The sequence below is a fragment of the Styela clava genome, chromosome 12 (assembly GCF_964204865.1).
Source record: "Styela clava chromosome 12, kaStyClav1.hap1.2, whole genome shotgun sequence".
In the NCBI taxonomy this organism is placed as follows: domain Eukaryota; kingdom Metazoa; phylum Chordata; class Ascidiacea; order Stolidobranchia; family Styelidae; genus Styela; species Styela clava.
Genome location: NC_135261.1, coordinates 16,667,729 through 16,691,907, shown reverse-complemented (window position 1 = coordinate 16,691,907; position 24,179 = coordinate 16,667,729). Strand labels below are relative to the sequence as shown.

The 24,179-nt window shown below is 36.1% G+C and overlaps 3 protein-coding genes across 6 annotated transcripts; 1 reads left to right on the top strand and 2 right to left on the bottom strand.

Annotated features, from left to right (window-relative positions):
- The first annotated feature begins 155 nt into the window (after positions 1–155).
- LOC120329312 (biogenesis of lysosome-related organelles complex 1 subunit 4-like) lies at positions 156–22,254 on the top strand. Of its 4 annotated transcripts, XM_039395894.2 has the most exons (6): positions 156–691; positions 1,515–1,586; positions 1,658–1,759; positions 2,206–2,334; positions 2,411–2,569; positions 2,799–3,296. In XM_039395894.2, exons 1-5 carry the CDS (start codon positions 587–589, stop codon positions 2,546–2,548), a joined length of 546 nt encoding a protein of 181 aa, XP_039251828.2. In that variant the 5' UTR covers positions 156–586; the 3' UTR covers positions 2,549–2,569; positions 2,799–3,296. The 4 variants fall into 4 exon arrangements, with proteins under 4 accessions (XP_039251828.2, XP_039251831.2, XP_039251829.2 ...); XM_039395897.2 differs by lacking the exons at positions 2,411–2,569; positions 2,799–3,296 and adding an exon at positions 21,724–22,254; XM_039395895.2 differs by lacking the exon at positions 2,411–2,569.
- LOC120329307 (beta-galactosidase-like) lies at positions 3,337–5,443 on the bottom strand. The gene has a single exon (XM_039395889.2). The coding sequence runs from the start codon at positions 5,441–5,443 to the stop codon at positions 3,533–3,535; it is 1,911 nt and encodes a 636-aa protein (XP_039251823.2). The 3' UTR covers positions 3,337–3,532.
- On the bottom strand, positions 5,477–8,147 carry LOC120329309 (endonuclease domain-containing 1 protein-like). The gene has a single exon (XM_039395891.2). The coding sequence runs from the start codon at positions 7,678–7,680 to the stop codon at positions 6,574–6,576; it is 1,107 nt and encodes a 368-aa protein (XP_039251825.2). The 5' UTR covers positions 7,681–8,147; the 3' UTR covers positions 5,477–6,573.
- Positions 22,255–24,179: the final 1,925 nt, after the last annotated feature.

The window sequence follows — 24,179 nt, the reverse complement described above, 5'->3', positions numbered from 1 at the left end:
GTGCTTATGTAAGAGCAATTGCACCAAGCTTATTGGACAGAAACAAAGAAGGAGTACTTGGAATATTTTGGAAATTTGCGAGGATTGGAGAAAGACTAAGTCCATATGTTGCAATTTCTTGTGTGGCAATGGGAATTAGCATTTTATTCTGGTGAACCAGCACTTGACAACAACATATACCACTGCGCTGATGGGCAAACCATTTTATCGATTTAAAAAAGGATACTTGATAAAGGAGGACATCTTCAATAATAATTATATGATCTAGTTGAATATATGTATATGTTACTGTTTCACTTTTTTGCTCTATATTTGACTAATATTTCTATTGTATCAATTTGTCTATTGATTGACATTGATAGAAATCTATTGACTGTTTCTTGGGTAGTTTGTTCAAATGAATGAAACTCCAACCATAAAATGTATATTTTATGATGCCGTTCGGCGTTCAATGATATATCATATGCCAAATGATTTGCCCATTTCAGAACGAATAATCTATTCTGCTACTACTATTATGTATTTCAATGATATGATGTTTTAATGTATTTATTAGTTATATACCGGTATATAAAAATAAAAAGTGATGGATAGTGAACAAGAAAATACAGAAGACCAGTCCATTGCAAAATGTGCAGAAGATTATGCAGCATATATGGATATAGAATCCAACCCATCTTGTAAGAACAAGGTACAATATTGTCTCGCATGTTATGAAAATTTAGTTACCGGTATATTATATAAGTTGAGTAAAAAAATGAATTTGAGTTTTTATTTCCATATGACTATTGGTGTATCATGTCGCTTGCCACCTCACCTCCGATTACCTTGAGCAGGTTTGAATCTTGTAGGGTGTGACAGGAGGATTCCTAAGTTTGTTTACAGCTTTCTCCACAATCAATGCATTGAGAACAGAGGTATGTAACCACTAACCTCCAATACATAAGGGCCGGAGACAAATTACTGGGTGAATCCTCGGGTTGCATTTCTCTTTAACATAGGCTTTCTATTAGTTGCTGGCACAAAAATTTTGGTTATTGATTTGATGGCACGTGTTGTTCGCTTCACACAAGCTAGCTGTTGGGGCATTGTAACATCATGGGTGAAGTAGGGGCTTTACAACGAAAAGGGATTGGAATCACTCGCATGTACCAGATTGAACTGAATTAAAAATTTTGTTTTGAGGGCCGAACACCATTCAAAATTGGCACTTACTGATATCTCTGGCCCACACAATTTTTTCTTGTGGGCCACAGGTTGCACACCCCTAATCTAAAACAAATAGTAACCAGACAAGGCCTGTGGTTCACTACATAATTGAGTTTTCTATTTGTCAGCTTCCCTCTACCCGAGATAAATATGAAAATAACCCAATATCCAGGTTATAGATCAGAATGGCTAACCAATCAACCATTTCATGAATATAATATATTGATTCAGTTTTGCAACAATAATTTTTGCAAATTGAGGTAAAATTATATTTGACTTATTTCTTTTATATTTAACAATTGCAGGAAATCGATGTTGAAGCTAGCATAGACTCTGTGCTTTCAAGTTTGGACAAATTTTATGGAATGCTGGACATGGTAGGTGTATGGTAATTGGGTTTTATTTTAGGTTCAACTGTAAATGTTTAAATCGTTCTCACTATCTTCAGATACGCACAGATTCAACAAAAATGACAGATGAAGTTTTGCAAAATTTTCGAGCTGAACGAGAAAAGATGAGACTCATCTATAAAAAAATTGATGACTTGGAGGTATGGCAGACCGATAATTATTGCATGCAATACAAATTCATTCACGCAATGCTGTTTGGTAATAAAATTGTGTGCAATCTGGGATGGCTAAATCTGAATAATGTATTATTCTGAATACATTCTGAAATAATACTTTCGAATATGGAATGTATTCTAAATTGGGCCATATTCATAGAAGTATTCTTCAACTTTTGTATGCTCATAGGAATATGATATTACTGAACAAAAGATTGCTGTGATCCCAATGGAACATTTGATTAGTTTTAGGCATCCCTGTGGGAACGGGAATAAAAACAAATTTCCTGTCAAGACACCAGATGTCAAATGCCCAGTTTGCAAATTTCCAAATAAAAAGATTTTAAATTATTCGTAAATTTAAGAATTCCGAATCTTCGATCTGTTGGAAATTGGATCACAAGTCACAACATAATATTTTTCTTTTTTAGAAATTCATTGAAGTTATCAAATCAGATTGTGATTCTGTTGAAAAAAGTTTGAAAGAATCTGAAGCTGAGTTTGGGACTATGGGTTCTATCAAGAAAGCCCTTGAAGGAATTAGGTTTAATTTTTGGGAGGTAAGAATTTCAGTTAAGCACATCATTTTGTTCATACACAGCACTCTTGGTATTTTTATGCTCTGTTTTCACTCAGAAAAAAGAAGTGGTGCCTCCTGTTGTACCAAATAAAGCGCCATACACCTCACCTAATATTTACAACACTTCTGATTATATTTCTTCTGGAAGCAATAAATCTGGATTAGCCGACGAGGCTATGTCAATTCCTGACTGATTTAAAGGACACACTCACTGGGTTGGTTGTATTTACCACAAAATTGATCACACTTTATATAATACTGAAAAAACTAAAAGCCAGAGATGGCCAAAAGATATACTCTAAATAACAGTTTGAATTTGAATGTTGAAAAGTTGATATAAACAATAATTTGATTAGTTTTCAGAATTATCATACTCGAAGAATTAAATTGCTTTCATCCATTTGATGTCTGGTATGAAAATAGTAAGCCAATTATTTATTTCAGATGCATGGGCTTGGAGGAAACCATAACCGACCAGTGGTTACGTGAACCACCTCACAACAGCAGGTAGTCTAGCAATCTTCTCTCATATAATTATCCCCAAACCGATCCGAATCTGCGGAGTCGCGGTAAGCTATCCACAGGTGCGATGGCAAGTGGGTTACAGGTTCTTAGCACTGCGCTCCAACCAGTAGGCCAATAGAGTCTGCCTGTGAACTTCAAATAAAGTATCGTACCTTATTATTTACATCATTGTATAGAAATCACCTATCATTGGTTGGGTTGTGGCATTGACTAAATTTGTGATGAATAGCAATAATTGCGTTTGCGTATCTACTTTTCCTTATTTTGTTTTCTAATTCTCATCTGAAATCACCTATTTCACACTATACTATGCCTATGCAGCTTGTGCTATTTTTTTAAATAAAATTCTTTTTTAATATGATGAAGATATTTATTGAAATATGTGATGAAAATCAAACAATATAATATTGCTAGAGATTTTGCATAGTCTAGATTTGAAAATTTGGGAGTATAAGATATACTGCTTTATACAGTGAAGAATGGAGGAATTAATATTAAATTTCATCATTGCAGAATGCTAATCATGGTTCACAATTGCAGCTTTACAGATACCTGATATATCCTATGCACATAGCCGTCTTATCTTTACAGATAGCATTTGTAGCAGTATTTACAGACGGCCATATTAATTTCGTTATATGGTTGGTGAAAATTTACCCAATCATTGGATGATCAATCAGGTTAATTGTGCAGGAACTTGATGCCACTGCACATGTTGGACTCGGATTCATCTCAAAAAGTGTGAAATGCAGAATTGGTTCATCAGTTAAAATAGTCTTTGTTGGGAGATACAAAGTTATTTGAGGTCCTTGTTTTGGTTGGAATTTTCCTAGATTAAAACCATTTACTAAAACATAACCACTTGTCCAGCTGCCTCCTGATAAGTCTATAAAAGTATCTGCGACTGTTTGAGCAAACAATGTTCCTGTGTATATTGCAGGTACCTGTTCCATATTCACTCCGTTTGTTTGTTCACTGCTTTTTAAATTTAGAGCCATGTTTTTCAAATTCAACGGATACATTTCCCAATTTGTTAACCAGGCTATGTATATTGTGCCAATTGAAATTTTCGCTTTCCCATCAATCCCTTTGGTATCATTGATGCCAGTACCGACAGACAATCGTCCTCTGCTTTCAACTAATATATCAATTTGATCTCCTTCAGAACATGCTCCTAAATTTAAAGTCTGTGAACCTCTTTCCAGTTGTCCAACATAATTTTGGTTGACATATATCTTTGCATGGTCACGAACTGAATTCTCGAGTGTTAAATTGACATTTTGGCCACCGTGTCTTTGAAACAATGGTGGTACAGTGGTCCTGTATAGAACATACCCTCCTACCACATCTAAATCTTCATATGACAATGGCGAAGATCCTATAACAGGCCCATCCGGGCAAAGTGATGTTAAATGGTCCCAAAAAGAGCCTTGGTTAGTTAACTTCAATGATCCATAGCTAATTGTTGTAATATTCGGTGGTACTGATATATGAGGCAGTGGTTTGTATCTTGAAATAACTTCTTGAATTTTGAAGTATTTTTCCATTGTATCTCCGTTTTCACTTATTGGTGAATCATAGTCATAGCTGGTTGTAACTTGTGAGATTGAACCACCATTTGATCCACTCCAGTATCCAAAATTAGTTCCTCCGGTAAACATGTAAAAGTTTACAGATGCACCTGCTGCTAGCATTTCATCAAATATTTTACAAATCGCTTCCGACGATGTCCTGTGATGGTTTTCACCCCAATGATCTAACCATCCCGTATAGTATTCTGAATTGACAAGAGGCCCATCAGGCTGAAATTTTCTCAGTAGGGTAAAAGAAGAAGTGACATTTGCCCCTGGTCCAAAATCTACTGTTTGAAATACTCCATCAATATGCCCATGTTCCAAATAGCTAGCGCCGTCACCATCCGTTGTAAAAAGGACGACATTCTCATCCAGCATGGTATCAATATCATAGTATAATGATTTTAAATACGTAGTATCTTGTGCGTAATAGCTCCCGTATTCGTTTTCTATTTGTATCATTATTATCGGGCCCCCATTGTTATACAAATATTGCTTCAATATTGGGAGTATGACACCAAGCCAATCCTTTACAGCAGACAAAAATCTTGGGTCAGATGTTCGGAGACCTATTGGATTTTCTCGAGGATTATATTTTGATTTTAACAGAAAACTGGGTAAGCCTCCCATGTCCCACTCTGTGTCAGAAAAGGGAAAACCTCTTATAATAGCAAGAAGACCCTCCTCTTGTGCCATTTCGAGGAAAGCCGCAATGTCATGTTCGCCATCAAATCGATAAGAACCATCTACTACATGAAAATTCCACGGAATATATGTTTGCACCGCATCCAATCCACATGCTCTCATCTTTCGAAGCCTATCACGCCAGTAATATCGAGGAACGCGAAAATAGTGCATGCACCCAGAGATGTATTGAAATGGCTCGCCATCTTTCAGAAACACATTGTTCTTGTAATCAACTGTAAACTCTCTGCTTTCAACCGATAGCGTTAATAAGCTACATGACACTGCCAATAACCACCAATTCATTGCTAAACTAGTGCAATAATAGGCTTTTGATAACTAAGGAGAAAACAACAAAAAATTGCTCTTCAATATAGTAGTATTTATACGAAAAGAAGCAAAATTTAAGGCAATTTTGATTTTACAAATGAGGCACAGTTTTATAACTACTTGGAAATCATACTTGCCGCAGGTCACACATTAAAAAATGTCATAACCATAAATTTTTGGTGGAATATAAGATATAAATAGACAGCATGAAACTATTTCTTCTATTGCAAAACACATTTTGAACGTTATTTACACACTCGCATGCTGTGCCACGTAATTGGTGTGTCATTTATATTTGACATTTTTGATCGTAAAAAAATATCATTGAAACAAATAGAAAAGCATTTCCTGATGATACTTTTTTCTGTAATTTCATTGCGTATATTTTTTCAGGTTATAGGTTTGAAACTTGATTAAGATTTATGAAATATTGAGCAAACAACCCTCTACTTGACCAAAAAACCAAATGTTCGATAACGTCCCCTCTTGCCGTTCCAGTCATACCAAATACCACATGCTTTGGTCGTGTGTTTTGTGTGATATTGCATTACAAACGTATGATACACAAAGTTTTTTGTCTCAGTTTTACTTATAATGTTATTGTAAACAGTTGGCCAAGGATCGGCAGCAAACTTCTTGTGGGCCGGAGGTTGGACACAACTGGTTTAAAACAATATCAAATACATAGTTTTATACAATCATATTGAATTCAACAGAAAGTACGGAAACATAATCAGAGAACCATTGTCTCAAAATCACATATGTACATCAAATTGAAAGGTTGTATACAGTGGTATGTTGGAAGAAAAAAAAATACTATACAAAAGTTTAGGCAGTAAACAAGCAAGGTCAATATTACGGCATAGTAACAACAGAAAGGTTATGTAACATATATTTGTAATTTAATGAGATATCAGCAGCTGAATTAAAGACATTAAAGATGAAAAAAAAGTTGGCAAATAATCACTATATACTATTTTAAAATTATGCTAATTAATGGGTTCTGCAAATTAATGCTATAAAATAAAATGTGTGTTCAATGCTGTTATGATATGTTGATAAGACATGAGATTGGTAGTCAATTTGTGTTTATATGTGTATTAAATTTATCTTCTTCTGCCGTGACAAATGCTGTTTACGTGGTTTGTCCAGTCGTCGAAGAGATTTTGAATTGGCCCCATCGTTGCACTCAAGCAAGGTTCCGCGAATACGTCATCTTCAAAATACATGGATGAGAATTTCTCTACAGGCATGATATTGTCTGGACTAGAATTTCCAGCGTCCTTTATGTTTTTATCTATGATCGCATAGGCCCATGGACTTGTCGAGTCCCAAGGATTTCCAGGATAGCAAACTGCCTTCCAATAGTACTCGGGAACTTTTACTCTGTTTTTCTTATCCAGCGTTCCATCATTCATCCATAAAAGATTTCCAGCTGGATCCTTTGCTTGTCCCATCGTCCCAGTAACGACGTAAACACGCTGAAGTGGGGTGTACTTCATGACAATGTATTTAGTCACACATTCATATTGCTCCCATGCAATTTGATTGAATGCAGAAAACTGTGGAGCAGCATTCGTTAAAGTAAATGTGCCAACCTGACTTTCCTGATCTTGGAAATTGATTGCATTTGGGTTTAAATGCCCCCTGTCAACACCAAGTGCTTCCCAGTTACCCTTATAATCCCTATTGATAGCTTGATTCGCTCCGCATGCAACCGTGTCACTTCCTGCTGAACCTAATCTTGAAGAGATAGGAAATGATGGAAGATTTGAGGGATCTATATTACAAAGTTCCAAAGCCACTCTGTTCCAATATTTTTCATCTGGTCGCATGTACCCTGTACTGTTAGGATACAGTGTTATAACATCTGCTGAGTAAACAGGTATTCTATCTGTTATGCTGAACAAGGTTGCATAAACTGCAGGACCCACGTATCCATCATGCTGCTGCGTTTGGCAAAGCTTAACTAACCCAGTCTGGTCACTTTTTATTTTAGGAAATGGCATCCCAAAGAAAAACTCATCGCAGGAATCCTCCGAATAAACGCCCTGTGAATGACCAACGGCTTGGCCCTGTAGATGTTTGTCCTCCAAGTGAAGTTTTATGTCCGATCTTGCCAAAAATATTATGGACACTATGACGATTGCAGCGGTAAGCCAATTCTCCATGCTGATCCTTTTAGTAGTTTGTACTGGTTGGTAATGGGACATCTGCACACAGTATTGAATCAGTTTGCTAACGTAAGCGTTTCGAGTCACGCGCGAACAACAAAAGATATGCTGATGCAGTTTTTGAGCTTTGACCTGAACCAAAGTCAGCTGAATGAAGAGGTCGACACATATATGGCACAAAGAACAGTTATAATTTCGATTTATGCTATAGGACAGGTACGGTACACGACAATACCTGGATACTGCAAACAGACTCACACAGAGGTAGTAAACACAAAGAAATCGGGCAAATCCGCTTACTTCGACAGCATAATAAAGCAGTAAAGTTTACTGGATTAAATTAAAAACAAAAGATTACGAAACTTGTACATATTCCAGTTCGAAATTATAGCGCCTACAGTGGCGGATATTGAAAACACACCTGGATTTCAGTATCTTGTCGAAATAATACTTCACTGTCAGAATGAATATCAATCAGTAAAAATGCTGTTTTGGTCGCTCTGGCGTAAAACGAAACAATACAACAGTAACAAACGAACAAACAAAATGCGGGTTACTTGGACGGCGAGCAAAGCTTGCAATTAAGGTAAAACCAAAGTGACTATAACACTTTGGGTAAAACCAACGGCCGGCAACCAACTTGCCTAATGTTAAGCAAGTTCATGGACGCCATCTTGTGCCATATTTGGGAAACGCGAAACAATGGAGTCTTATGGGAAATTTTCGTCGTGTTGTTGTACCGAATCGAATAAGTCCGCTGGTACAAGTGCTAGAATGAAACTGAAGGGTGGATTTTGAACTTTAAGATATATGCTATCTTAATATATAACGCAATTTAGGAAAAAAAACTAACCAATGCGCTAAATTTGACCCCAAACACAGCGTAGAACCATTTTTGGTCATATTTCCAAAGATTTTATAGTGATACGCTAATTTGAGGCTGTAAAATGTCTCCGCAACAATCCTACAATGTCATTTGTTCTTCTAGCGCAGCTTTGAGCTGAGCAGTAGAGCATTATGGAGATTGACGACCGAAAAATTTCAACCAGAAAATAGAAACGGCCATTGAAGCAAAGTTGGGTCGGCCGGTAATTTCGAAGAAAACATACAACTTTTCATCTGTGACGTCATAAGGAACGCCATTGTCAAATGGTTAATTATGACGATTAGAATGGCCAATTTACTTCGGAAGCAACTCGGAACCGGTATACTTGTCTTCAAAGACAATTTAATGTACTATAAATGTAATTTGGCCAACATGAAAGGATATAAGCATGTACGGCTAAGATTCTACTTCAAAACGCGACCTTCAAAATTTTTGTACGCAAAATATTAGTGAAAATAATAGGTATGTTTCAATAATTGTGTTGAAACTTCTCATAAGGCGCTGTGTTAAATTGCCGAGAACAATAGGCACAAGATGGCGTCCATTGTCTGAGCGTTGCCTCGCTTATATTATTTATACGCTTTGGGTAAAACCTGGGTAAAACGTACAAAAAGTACGCCCCCGATTGCCAAAACAGAGACAGCACAGAGTAAAATAAACAAACACGATATAATATAACATCGGGGAATAACTTTTGAAACACTTTTTACGAACCGGCTTTTAAACAAACGCTAATTGGTGCAGCATTTACAGATACAGGATTTTAAATTCGTAACTTCGATACCGTCGACCTTAAGAAGGTAAACTTGTGGAATTTTAGAATGTAACCAGTGACTAAAAGAACAATCTTAAGTAGGATTGATCATATGGAGAACCGTGGACTCTCCTGGTTACCAGTCCCGGTCGAGTAAAATAATATTAAATCGGTGAATTGCCTCAATATAAGGAATGACATATTGAATGAAAGCAAATTCGTAACTAATAATGATGTCAATTTTGATTTAAAATCTTACGATTGCCTGAAGAAAAAAAATTTGAAAATGGATGTGCGTATAAAATTGTAGTGTGGAGCCAGCTATGATATACAAAAAATCCGAAATGTTATTAAAATATCCTATAACAAAATCAATAAAATGTTTAGATATTTTTAATATCTTTCTAATGACAGCTAACATTGTACTATGCTGTGCCAATCATACTAGTAAACCAGCGTTTCCCAACCTTTTTTGGTCGCGGACTATTTTCTCACCGGCGAAAACCTTTGCGAACTCAATGTGCGTTTATTGCAACCGCACTCTGTGTGAAGAAACAATAAAACCAAACACAACAGAATTTTATTGAATCAAAATCGGAAATTCGCCGCAATTACGCGTTCATGAAAAGAACCGACTTTTTTAGTGTATAATGAATGGCCTGTCGCCCAATATTTAATCCATGACAACAACGAGAATTTAAAATGGGTCTATTTTAATTTGATTGTATTCATGGTAACTTGCGGTTTCGTCGACTTACGACAAGATGAAAGCATTACTTCTTTAAAATGCCACAGCAATCTACGAGCATATCAATTTGAGAATTTATTGCGCGATTATATTTAGTTTTGATACATATTTTTTGCGATCTTGCGAATTTGTTATCGCCTGCTAACTGCTATAAATTTATAGACAGTACAACTTGATTTAGTACTTATTAAAAATATATTCAAAATATATTAGTAAATCAAAAATACACATTCATCGCCTTGCTTTATTATTAATTTAATTTGGATCTGCCTCGCATTTCAATTTTCGGTTATGTTGACGAAATAAATGCAAAAATATCATGACAATCAGTGGACACAAAAATGCGTGGTAAAGTGCCCGATTATATTTTGTTTTGATTCGTATTTTTGTGAATTTGACAAATCTGAGATGTCCTTACAGCATTTACTGCGCTCCAGTACTTTACGTACTAATGTGGAGGAGGCAAAGGATTTTAAGAAAAAAATCCCTGGTACCAATGACATTAAACATGTCATTGCTGGTGCATATACTACGGCAGCACCCGAAATTTTACGATTTGCAATGTCTAAAAAAGCGTTTTCAATCGGTCGCGGATCATCATAAAAGCGGATCATCATGGTGTTATGGTGTTCTCTGTTTTATTTTTAGTATAAGTATTGTCGCTTTTCATTTAGAAAATTTGGGTTGCCACCATTGACGCCTTTAAAAATTAATTCCTCGTTGTTCGAACTCGCGAGATACGCCACTTAGGTATCTATCGACGCGTGTGCCGACTCGTGTTTTCGCCGGAAATCCGCAAGTGTGTTGTGAAATCCAATCGTTTGATTAAGCGACGCACAAATGACCTGTCGCGTCACCTATTACCAAATTTTCGAATAAAAAATTGTTATTCTATTAGTTGAATATCGGAATATATGCCCAGCCATACTAAGTAACCAGTAATTATTGACTCGATTAATGTTACGTGAATAAACTTTCTTTGTCTTATGTAAATTCCAACGTAAATCGTAACTTGGTTGATAGTTAAGTTTCGCAAAAACGTTTGCGGCCCGCAGTGAATTTCTGGCTCGTTGCGGACTCACTCAAACGCTCCGCGGACTCTTTTGTGACCGCGGACTCGGGTTGGGAAACACCGTCGTAAACTCTCGGTTCGTTGAATGATGGCGACTTTTCGAGATAGTAGGCAGGCTACTTACCGTACACAAAAATCTTGATTGAACCCGCAATTCACCGGCGAGAGAAGCATCTTCGTAATCCTTGCTTTTTTCCAAATCATGGCGCATATATTTTGAACGTCGATTTTAGAATAAAACTATCACTATACCATTTAATAAAATTTACTCTGTCGTAATATATATATTGGTTATTTGATACATTAACTGAATTTATTTTTTCTATTAACTTTATTTATTCTTCAGTCCCTTAGTATCATGATTTATCTTTTAGTTATTTCAAACGCGAAGAAAGTTAACGATAATATTATGTTTCTTTGAATCGATTCAGATTCGGAAATATTCGACTTGGAATATTCTGATTCGTAATTCGATTCGAAAATGAAATATTCGAAACATTTGAAATATTTGATACATGACATAGATATAAAAATATACGAATGATACTGTAGCGAATGTGCATTGTGTAACTATGAATTATAATGTATTTAACCCTTTCATTTTAATAGTGTGTTCCATTTCCCACAATAGGTCATTTTATTGTAGCAACACTGATTACTGATTACATGTACTGCCTTTCTCGTATCGACCAATTTGATGACGTATCGTCCCGGCTTGCCGAGAGGGCTGCATAATATTGTGTTTAGATCCACTTCTGTTTTTACTGCGTTAAGTGTGATGTGTTTTGATTCACTCCTGATTTACTGTGTTAAGAGTTAAGTGTGTCTCAATTTTATCTGTTTTCGGAATTTGGATTGTGCATCTTCCTATAATATACAACAACGATTAGCATCAACACTGTGTGCTTATTATCGTCTGAAGGAGTCCAGATTGGAGTCACATTCCATAACGCGTGTCAAAACAATAACGCGGGAATCGAACTTAAACATATAGGGTGATAGTCTTTATCACATCAACATCTCATCTCTTTATCCCTATATTTTGATGACCTCCGACGTGTAAAGACACGCAACCGCTCGGAAATTCAATTCAACAAGTTGGAAAAATCAATTCAACAACTGGAAATCAACTTCATGATGGCAATTCAGGAATTCAACAATGAAGACCGCAGTCTTTCCAAGTAAATACCTTTTCATATTTATTCTCGAGACGTTTTCACGGACAAAGGATTCAAACGAACATTATATATATATTGTTTTTTTTACTGTAATGTGTAATTTTTATATAGGAATGCCAGATACACACTTTATGCGTTCGTTGCGTTCCGTCGCCGCTAGATTTTAGTGTTACGCATGTCAAGTACCAGACGGTCGCAACGCCTTAAACAAAAGCAAGATTCAGAAAGCAGACGCTCTGATTCAACCTCAATTAAAACTCAACCACAAAGGATAAGTGTAGCCATACAAACTATTAAAATTCGTTCACGCAAAACCACACAGTGCACAATGACATCTTCGCCTACAACTACAGAACTTATCTCTTCTGAGAACACTACACCTGGATCATCAAGCTCTTCTACATCTTCAATAACTACAGAGAATGTCAGTTCTGAGAACCCTACACCGCGCTCATCCAGTTCTTCCACCTCTTCGAATACGGAGATGGTTATGTTGCCTGATAACTATATAAAATTTTTGACCTCGAACAAACGCGAGCCTATTTGGGAGCACGCTGTCAGGCAATGGATTGATAATATTACTGCTTCATTCACATATTTCGGAATCATCGATCCTGATTTTAAACTCAAATATGTAATTCAGAGTTTCACGCCAGACCAGTATATATGCTAGAATGGAGGAGTTTATGCCAGATCGAGACACTAAAATAACGAAGGATGATTATGATAACTTTATTGACGCTATCAAACAAATTTTCGAGTTGAATTTCATCGACCAAATCGAGGCGTTAGGCCCTAAATGCAAGAATATGACACCTACCCAAATATACAGCTTAATTTGTCGTACACTAGATTTTCACGCTTCAAAAAACCCGATTCCGGAGCAAATATTACGGTTTTATTTTGTTCAACTTGTACCAGAACCAGTGGCGATTTTCGTAAGGCGACTTTTTGCAAAAAGTGGAACAAAACGCTTCATTAGTCAAATTGTAGACATGGCAGAAACATTCTGGGATACAAATTCCGCATCAAGCGTTGCTACTAATTCTAAAACAACACCACAATCTGACACAAGAGCTTATTCAGAGTTGTTGGCAGAGATTAAACAGCTTAAAACTCAGTTAGACAAGGTTACACAGGAAAAACAGCAAACCTACCGCTCAAATTACAACCGTCAGCAGAGAGGCAATGATTACCAGGACAGACCACCTCAGAGATACAACAATTTGAGAGGACCGCCTAGACGCGATCGCCAATATCGTGGTCCGCCTTTTCGACACAATAATGGACCGCCAATGAACATTTCTCAACAAAACACGGACCCCAATCTTTGTTACTATCACGCGACTTTTGGCGACAAAGCTTACAAATGCAAAGGTGTAGGATGTGCCATGGCTCCTCAAAATTTTCACTAAGATCGGGTCAAAGTTGTCGAAAACCCGAAAGAATCTGTGCAACATCAAACTCAGCATGGCAACAACCAACTTCTCTTATGTACATAATTGATGAATCGAGTCGACGTCGATTTCTTGTCGATTCTGGGTCATTTCTTTCAATTATTCCAGCTGATTTTATACCTATAAAGAAACCACTTAGTCATTCCCTTTATGCCATCAATGGTACGAAGATACCATGGTATGGGACTCGTTTGTTAACTCTTGATCTTGGAGATGGTCTTACCTACAACTTTGAATTTCAAATCGCGAAAGTGCGAACCCCTATCATTGGCATTGATTTCCTGACCAAATACAACTTATTACTCGATGTGGGTTCAGCTACATTGAAAAATCCACGCTCTCAACACTACATTAAAGGCAGGAGAACCTTTATGCCGACAATTGCTGCTTCATTCATTTCACCTAGCCACGATAGTCGAGTTACAAACTTACTACGGAAATATGAAGATATTACTATTCCTAAACATACATCTGTTCGCTTCAAACACAATACAGTACATCGAATACAAACAAATGGACAAATTATTTCAGCCAAACCAAGAAGAGTACCCTTTCACTTACAGGCTTCTGTGGAACAAGAAATTAAAACTTTATTAGCCTTAGGAGATATAATTCCATGTAATTCCGTTTATAATTCTCCAGTTACCATCGTTCCAAAGCGGGGTTCTAATGCTATCAGGCTGTGCCTCGATTTTCGACTTTTGAATTCAATCACGATCAAGGAAAAACATCCCGTGCCACACTTGTACGATTTTGTCAATAAATTGCATGGCTGTCGACATTTCACTACACTTGATCTCACAAAAGCTTATAATCATATTCCTATCTTGGAATCGGATCAACCAAAAACAGCCTTTTCCTGCAACAATAAGATGTACATGTTTAAAACTCTTTGTTTCGGGCTAGCATCTGCCCCAGCGACGTTCAATTATTTCATGACCGAAGTTTTAGCGAACATCGACAATATATTTGTATTCTTCGACGATATTCTCATTGCAACCAAAAGAGAGGAAGAACATTTCAGAACACTAGATCAAGTTCTAGAACGCTTACACATTTATGGACTTACTATAAATCCAGATAAATGCCATTTCAACAAATCAGAAATTAAATTCTTAGGCCATCATGTTACGCCCGAAGGAATACAACCCTTAGCCGACAAGGTGGAAGTATTGCAAAAATATCCTCAACCGAACACATTGAGAGAATTAAGATCTTTTATTGGTCTTTGTACATATCATAATCGTTTTGTAAAGAACTTTGCTACCATTATACGACCTTTAAATGAGATGACAGTTGGGAAGCCTAGTAAACGTTCTCGAATCAAATGGAATGATGAATCTTTGAAAGCTTTTGATGACATTAAACATGCTTTAGCCAATGCTACGCTGTTGGTTCATCCACATCATCAAGCACCCATTTCTTTAATTACTGATGCATCTGACATTGGAATATCAGGTGTTTTGCAAATGTTTGAAAATAATCAATGGAGACCTCTGGGCATGTTTTCGAGAGCTCTTCGTGGCCCCCAGAAAACTTATTCTACTTTTGGCAAGGAACTTTTGGCTATTTTTGAATCTATCAAATATTTTCGGCATGAATTGACAGGAAGAAAATTTCAATTAATCTCAGACTCGAAAAGCCTGGTACAGGCTATTCAAAGTCCGAAAGAGCGATTAATCCAACGGGAGGCCCGTCAGCTTGAATACATATCAACTTTCGATTTCACAGTAAAACACATTGCCGGTGCATTGAATATCGCAGCGGACACATTGAGCCGAATAGAAATTCACCCCGCAGAGCATGGTGGAATAAATGCCATTGTACCTCAACAAGAAATTATCCCGTTAACTGACATCTATAACGCACAGCAAAACGACCACGAGCTGAAGCAACTTTTAACGAACGCAAGCAAGCATTCTCTACAGTTAGTACAATTTCCAGTCCCAGGATTGGCGGGGAACATTATTTGTGACGTCAGCCTCGCTGGCAAACCTCGAACATATATTCCAACTTCATTACGATATCGTATTATCAACCTAACTCATAATTTGTGTCATCCAGGAATATCAGGAACTCAACAACTTATAAAAGACAGTTATGTCTGGCCGAATATGAGTAAAGACATCCGTAAGTTTGTTCGTGAGTGCATACGATGCCAGAAAGCAAAAGTTCAACGACACATACGCACAGAATTGAAAAACATCAAAGTTCCAGATGAACGTTTTAGCACTATCAACGTAGATTTACTTGGACCACTCCCCCAATCTCATGGTTATGTTTATTTGCTTATGATAATTGACAGATATACAAGATATCCAATTTGTGTTCCATTGAAGGACAGTTTGACTAATACAATCGTACACGCTTTCACTAATAATTATATAAGTCATTTTGGTGCTCCTAGTACCGTTATTACAGATAATGGACCGCAATTTACATCAACAACTTGGAAAGATTTCATGACATTCCTTGGTTCAAAACATATATTGACAGCGCCATATCGTCCTCAAGAAAATTCTTTAGTTGAGCGTCTCAATCGAACTGTTAAAGCTTCTCTTAGAGCTTGTGAACATCCATCTGACTGGTTTCCGAATTTGGGTTTTGTATTACTTGGTATTCGATCAGTTGTTAAAGAAGATTTGGGTTTCAGTCCGGCTGAGTTAGTTTACGGATCAACATTACGCCTTCCAGGACAGTTTGTGGAACCGCAACCAGACGCGACAAATACTGACCCTCATACATATGTAAATAAACTTAAGAGATTTTTCAGAAATCTCTGTTCAAATCCAACACGCAAACAGCCTTCAAGGAAAACTTATATACCAAAGGACTTGAGAAATTGTAGCCATGTTTTTATCAAAATCAGTCGATCAAGAAAAGGACTGGAAAACTTCTATGAAGGACCCTTCCAGGTCTTAAAACGTGGAAGTAAGCATTTTATCGTCGACCGGAACTCAAAGCCGTATGAATGTTCAATTGACAACTTAAAAGTTGCACACCTACCAACTTCTGACCTATGGCATGCAGATATTGAGGATAGGAATCTTGGCGCCAAATCAAATGAACGACCGGCGAGCGATGTCACTGTTTCGCGCCCACGGACTTTCAATTTCAATATTTCAAATAATAATGATACGATATCCGATACAAGCACGAAACGATCAAATTGCGATGCAGAAATTCATTTTACAGATTCAGCACATCGACTGGGGCCGTCTCCGGAAATGTCAAATCAGCAACAATCAAATCGGCCGCGAAGGCTGAGAAAACTCCCACGCCATTTAAGCAAAGACTTTATTCTATCAAGCGAATTTCAGATGGATATCTGATGACCATATTTTACTACACAATACTTTGCTTTGTCATGCTTTGTATGAGTACGCAAGCCGTTGAGGGACCACTGAAATTATGTCACAAATCGTTACATGGGCAGACTTACGACATACGCAAATTTGTAACCGACACAAACTTCATACAATGAAGAATTGTTCAGCAAACATCTACGAGACATCTGCCCTTCTTACAAATGTTGATACCAAGATTTGTAAACGTACAACGACCTACTGGCGAACCATTTAATGGCTGTTCTTCGTCAAGCGCAACCAAAAACACGTTCAAATACCTCAGCCAATGCGCACCCAATTCTGGTTTTTGCCGGAAAGGTGTGTTTACATTTGTTTGGAATGTTGAAGATACGAAAGCTTGTAGAGCTCGCAACTTTCCGAAATTCAACACTACCGAATTCTTGTTATATTACAATGCATCGGGCAATCTTACCGATTGGAAATACCGATCATTGCAAACTAACGAAATCTTGCATTGAATCAAACGAAGTCTATTGTGCATACAATGGCTTTGTTTTAAACGTAAATGACAACTGCCAAGACATTGTCAGATTACGTCATAAAGGCGTGGCCGCTATTTGGCCTCATTTACGCTTTATTCGTTGTACCCCTGCTTTATCTATCGAAGCTTGCCAAACTGCCGAATGTCCGTTCGCCGTACATTAACAAATGGATTGCTGCAACCAATACAACGACTTCTCAGCATACCACGACAAACCGTAGTACAATTCAACGAACAACAAGAAATACACCAGTTATCCGATGTCGAAATTGACGATGAATTGATGGAAAATGCTAGCAACTTCTCAGATGCGAGCACCCAAGCTCAAATGGAGTTGAAAGTTTGACTGTAACAACCTTTTAAATTTATCCCAACCCTATTAAGTCAACTCGATTCCGGCGTCGTTGCGAGTTGTATATGGTGTGTATCTCGCAATGTGTCGCCTCGTTATTAATCATCTTGTATTTTATCACTTTAATCGTTTTGTATTTTATTACTTCTCTCTTATTATTATCCACTATAAAACATCAAAACACCTTAGTATAAGAATTTAAATATAACAAAAAAAAAAAAAACGTACAAATAAAATAATTGTGCAGTGTCAGTTTTCTTTTCTGTGTAATTACTTGTTATTAATCAATGCCTTGTTTTTTAGATATCACGAGTTCTTTTACTTCATATAGAATTTGATTCAGGTTCAATTTCAGGGATTCAATGGTTCAATAATCATCTGTCAAATTACTCATTATTCAATTTACAGGATTTTTTCTTACTTATTATTTTATTTCAAATAACCTCTAACGCCAATTTTACAATCTTAAACACCAAACCAATTTCGGTTTAATTATCAAGTACTAAATCCGCCATTTGTTTTTTCTCAGGCCCTTCCTTTAAACATCAAAGTGTTTTACATTCTTTTAGGTCCTTTCTTTCAAGTATTGTCGCCATTTTGTTTACTATTTCGTTACAATTCCATTTTAAAATGTTAAGCATTTTTAAGCAACAGAGAGAGACCCTTTGAATTTTTTTTCTCGTATTTTGTTTTCTCTCGTAAATGGCGTATATTCTCTTGTATACCTTCACCATTACTCATATCGTACCCATATCTTTTATTAATTCGTGTTATTTTGTTTTCTTTCACTTCATCTCTCGGTGGCCGGACTCCAAAATTTAAAAAATTATCAAGTTAATTTTTTTTACTGTCGAGGGGGAATTGTGTAGCGAATGTGCATTGTGTAACTATGAATTATAATGTATTTAACCCTTTCATTTTAATAGTGTGTTCCATTTCCCACAATAGGTCATTTTATTGTAGCAACACTGATTACTGATTACATGTACTGCCTTTCTCGTATCGACCAATTTGATGACGTATCGTCCCGGCTTGCCGAGAGGGCTGCATAATATTGTGTTTAGATCCACTTCTGTTTTTACTGCGTTAAGTGTGATGTGTTTTGATTCACTCCTGATTTACTGTGTTAAGAGTTAAGTGTGTCTCAATTTTATCTGTTTTCGGAATTTGGATTGTGCATCTTCCTATAATATACAACAACGATTAGCATCAACACTGTGTGCTTATTATCGTCTGAAGGAGTCCAGATTGGAGTCACATTCCATAACGCGTGTCAAAACAATAACGCGGGAATCGAACTTAAACATATAGGGTGATAGTCTTTATCACATCAACATCTCATCTCTTTATCCCTATAATATATATACCGTAGGCTACCAGTGGTTTCAAACTCTACAAATTGCCGTTGCTTTTTTTTATCCCGATGTGCCTTGTTATGTGCAAATAAATCCCCAACTAAGAAATTAATTGACCGTGCGCCTCATGGTCCGTAACATACGGTATGTGTAGGCTAAATGAATATTATGTTGCCAATGTTATCACTATTCGGCAGTATACTCCTGAACATAACATATTAAATAAATAAATTTTGCATACTGCTGTCAGCTGTAAATATTATTATTTGTGTAATTCGCTATTTCCTCTTGTGATTTCATTACAAAACGGCTCTTATAATTTATCTCTTATTATTTCACTTCACTTTTGCCTGGGTGTCATCTTTGGATTTTGATATCAAGGAGATCGAAAGTAGCATGATGTTGCAAGCAGTAGAGACTTGAGTGTTGATTATGTAAACAAATGCTCTCTTTGGTATTGTAATATATAGACTTATTTAAGTGGCTCGCGCGGCGGTGCGGCTCATCGTGCTAAGCGTTAGGAATACGCTTGCCACCGCACCTCTGATTACTCTGCGTGGGTTCGCAGGTTCGAATATGTAAATCCCATCCTATCCTATTTTTGTTCTAAACGGTAAGAATCCTAACTGTGGCAACATATATAGACAACAAATCGAAATGTGGTATACGCCGACTTAAGATGAGCGTAAACATAAAAATGCAAAAACGAATATGGCGCCGAACGATCGTTGCAGGCTATCAGATATACTTGCCAATGCGAATATTATATATAGTGTAACCTACTGTATCAAAACGGGTGCAATACAGATACATGCAAACCACAAGGGTTGAAGTCGGTTAGTAGACTCTACTGTAGGCCTAAGGTTACGGGTTATTTAATTTTTGTAATAATTTATGGCATAATGCAACGGTTGCAAAACTTTTTGTTCGTGCAGTGCCAAATTATCAGGAATAAAACTCATGGCGCAAATACACGAAAAAATGCTGCTTTCAAATAAAAAGTCAATTCTTCATCTCCGCCTTATTTTCTTTTAAAATTCTGAAAAAAATCAGTCATACTCGTATATAACTTGGCCCAGCAGATAAATAAACTGCAGCTCACAATACGTACCAACTACGTAACAGAAACTAAAGTAAAGTATAATGAATTTATTGATTTATATACACAGCATTTAAAATAAGAAATAATAAAACATTTATATTGAATACAGTATGTAAAATATTCAATCATATTTTGGTATGTTCAACGTATTTATTTACGGTTTAACGGCGCACCCAGCAACTCGCCGCAGCCACTATTTGGGAACGGCTGGCATAATAAATCTTTTTTGCTTTTGGAAAACTGTTTATACAAGAACTTTAGAAATCATCAATGGCGTATCTACGTAAAATGGCGACCATGGCAAAGCTTAAAAATGCGCCCCCTCGATAGTTTGTTGACAATGAATAATGATTTTTATTGAAATGAAGTGCCTCATTATTTGAGTAAAAATACAATTTTCTGTTATTTCCAATTTGGAATTATTTTATTGAAACATGTTGCCATTGAAAGTTTTCGCCGCTTTTTGCGCCCCTGCTCAAACGGCGCCCATTGCACAAGCCATGGATGCCACACTCTAGATACGCCACTGGGAATCATGCACTGGTTCTTCAAATTATATTAAACACATTCTAAAATGAAGAATTGAAATGAATTTTTTGCAAGGTTGCATTTGTTACGTATGGTGTTGGTGTCTAATATTTTATAGGAACGTCACCATTTCTATACATAATAATTACGGATTAAAGAATTATTCGAAGATACGCCTTTTGTTCAGAGCATTTGATTTGTTTCCCGCTATTAGCACGGACAATACCAGAATGTATTTTTTTATTACACAAAATACAATAATATCAATAAGAGACTAAATAACTATTTTAATTTATTGAAAAGTGGCTTCACACAGTATTTTCATTTCTATGAATTCCGTACCATCGAATAAACTCTTCCAGCTATATATATATAATATATATATATAGCTATATATATATAATATATAATATATATATATATATATATATATATATAATGTCACTAAACTTGATGTAGACTACGCTCTTTATTCTATAAAGTCTATTCTATAAAGTCCTTGTTGTGATATAAATACCCTCGCCCCATTCCCCTCACAATAAAGATATATATTAATTATAATAAAAACGACGCACTGAGCGTGAACGATAAATAACCTACCCATCACTTAATGAATAGCCTACCTAACGATTTTACAGAGCTGAATTTCAGTCAAACAACATAATCGTAAAACTGCTTATTTATATGGAGTATAATTGTCGGGAACAGTCTGGGTTTTATACACGCTTGATTCAATATTTCATGCTTTTTTCGTTTAATCGAAATTTCATAAATTGAAATTGTATTGCTTTCGTTTTATAGGTGGGTTGACACGGATACAAGAAGTTGAGGAATTTGATTCTTCTAATACTATTTTACAAAAGTTAGGAATTCTATAATGTTAAACCTAGTATCCTCAAAACGGTGATACCCCTTCTTGCTATGTATTTTGAGGTTACGTGTTCGACTCTTAGTATAAATGAAAACTGGAACAATTGTGTGACTATAATTGATTATAGACAATTCAACTATATTTGTTCAGTTGAACTTTTTCCTAGCGCGCGGTCGACTCTGAATGTTTATTGTTGCCAAAAATTATTTTCTAGTCCAGGCCTGACCAAACAACCAAAATTTTGGTGTCGTGGACCACTTTCACATGAGGAAATTCATTACCGGCCGGAAACGTTTTCCCAAACACCAATAGCAATCAAGTCCTGATTTACGTAAGAATTTACATAACGCATAAAAAGGCAAGTTTTGGCACGGGTGGATTCGGAGTCGAATTGTAAACAAGAACAACTTTGTTATTTAGAAAATAAGCGTTGGAACATTCATTTTGTATTAGTGGCGAAGTCTGTCATCAGTGACATAGCCTACTCAAAATCTTTTAAGATCAAAAATGTTAAAGTGTGGGTTTCTCACATTAAAATAGAACACAGATTTGCAGTTGAAATACATAACATTCATTAGCAAATGTTGTAGCTGCCAAATATCTCGTTAAAAAGAAAATAGCCTAACACAGTCGCCATTTCAAGTCCACGGTTTAAAACGGAGAACGCGTTGCAAAAAATCTGAAGACTTCACTAAGACGTTTTTGATTTTATAAAATGTTTAAAAAGGGAGCGTTCATTGAAGACAAAGAATGGACTCCAGACCAAGAGAACGATGTTTAAATTTATGGGCGCGAGTTAGGGTTAGTTCGGATACATATAATTCTTACTAAACGGATATATCCGGGTATTTTATTGACTCGACCAAATTTGAATTGACCAAAAACTACCATACAGTTCTATTGTAAATACGTTCATATGTATTATTTTTCTCGAAAAAAATTATTGTGCATTTTGATGTTGCATGTGTCATAAAATAAAAATTTAAGCCTTGTAATCGTACAGAAGTAGGCCTACAGCTAAATAATATAATGAAACATTACCGTGTCCTAATCGTTTTCTCCCTGACTGCTAAGTTATTTTCTCCTATTCAAATCATATGTAAAGATTTATATTGTTTCTCACTTTATTGTTAAATTATTTGGAAGTTTCTTTTTGTGTCTGGAGCCTCTTTTGTTTAAATTTTGACTCGTACTAAATTTTGGTGTCATAGACTCACGGTGACCATTTTCAACCCTTGGCAACTTCCTGTCAATTGCAATGAAATATATCATTGTAATGTTAATGTATAGTATTTTGTGTTACGTATTATTTTGTGATTTTTTGAACGACGAAATAAACTTTGTACATATATACAGCAAGAGCATACATATAAGCATACATACATATATTCCAACATTTTACGAATGGCCAAAATATAGGCAGAGTAGTGTGAATAAAAGTTGTTATTATATTTTCTGGAAGATGTCAGTCGCCACCTATTCTCGTGAAATTCAAAAAGTTCTGGTTAAAATATCGTCTCCACAGGGCAGAAAAATTGCCAAATGTCAATTGTCAAGTTAGATAGATAGATATATTTTATTTCGATTCATTCGCAAAAAAATAAAACAATACACAGAAAAGAGAAAGGCGAAGAATCTGGAAAGTGAACAAAACCTAAAAATAAGTTTATAACGTATTAAACGTGTTCACTCACCGAAGAAGAAAAAAACAAATCAAAACAAACATAAACATGAATACAAACGATTGGTCAATATTCAGGCGTCCAACCTCGTAATCAAATTACGTGCAATTATTTATAACTAAAATAGTGAACTGAATAGCGGGTGTGTGTGCGATGTATGAGGCGGCATGTAAACAAACAACTGAACAAATTGTTTCCAAAAGAAAATGTGTAAACCTATGCCGGCATTTCGTGCTTAAAACCATAAAAAACAAACTATCGAGTAATTGCCATAACATCAACTATATATAACGTATACACAATAATGTGAACATCGATTGTCAGTTCTAAAAGGTTTACAGAAGTTAAATATTCAGATTAGGCAAAAAAAAAACGTGAACTTAATAGTCGTGTAGAAATCTAGACGTCTCTAGTAACTTCGTGGTACAAAATTTTTCCTTAAAATTAAATATTTCTTCTGTTGAATTCATGTTTCTTGTTTTGCCAAGACTTTGTTGAAGATATCCTTTGTACAATTCTTCGTGTACAAGATATATTTACGGTACAAGTTAATTGAAAATTCAAAATAGATTGGTCCATTATTTACCGAGAAAGGATATTTTTGTACAACAGCAACAACAACAAAAGTTTTACTAAACGATCGGTAGGCACGCATTGTATTCAATAACAAAAAATTAATAGCACTCGATATTGAAACAAAAGTA

Bases quoted from the DNA above. Each gene is read 5' to 3' on its own strand.
- LOC120329307 (XM_039395889.2), bottom strand. From the start codon at position 5,443: ATGAATTGGTGGTTATTGGCAGTGTCATGTAGCTTATTAACGCTATCG.
- LOC120329309 (XM_039395891.2), bottom strand. From the start codon at position 7,680: ATGTCCCATTACCAACCAGTACAAACTACTAAAAGGATCAGCATGGAG.
- LOC120329312 (XM_039395894.2), top strand. From the start codon at position 587: ATGGATAGTGAACAAGAAAATACAGAAGACCAGTCCATTGCAAAATGT. The intron at 692-1,514 runs GTACAATATTGT...TAACAATTGCAG, and splicing joins ACCCATCTTGTAAGAACAAG to GAAATCGATGTTGAAGCTAG. The intron at 2,335-2,410 runs GTAAGAATTTCA...GTTTTCACTCAG, and splicing joins TTAGGTTTAATTTTTGGGAG to AAAAAAGAAGTGGTGCCTCC.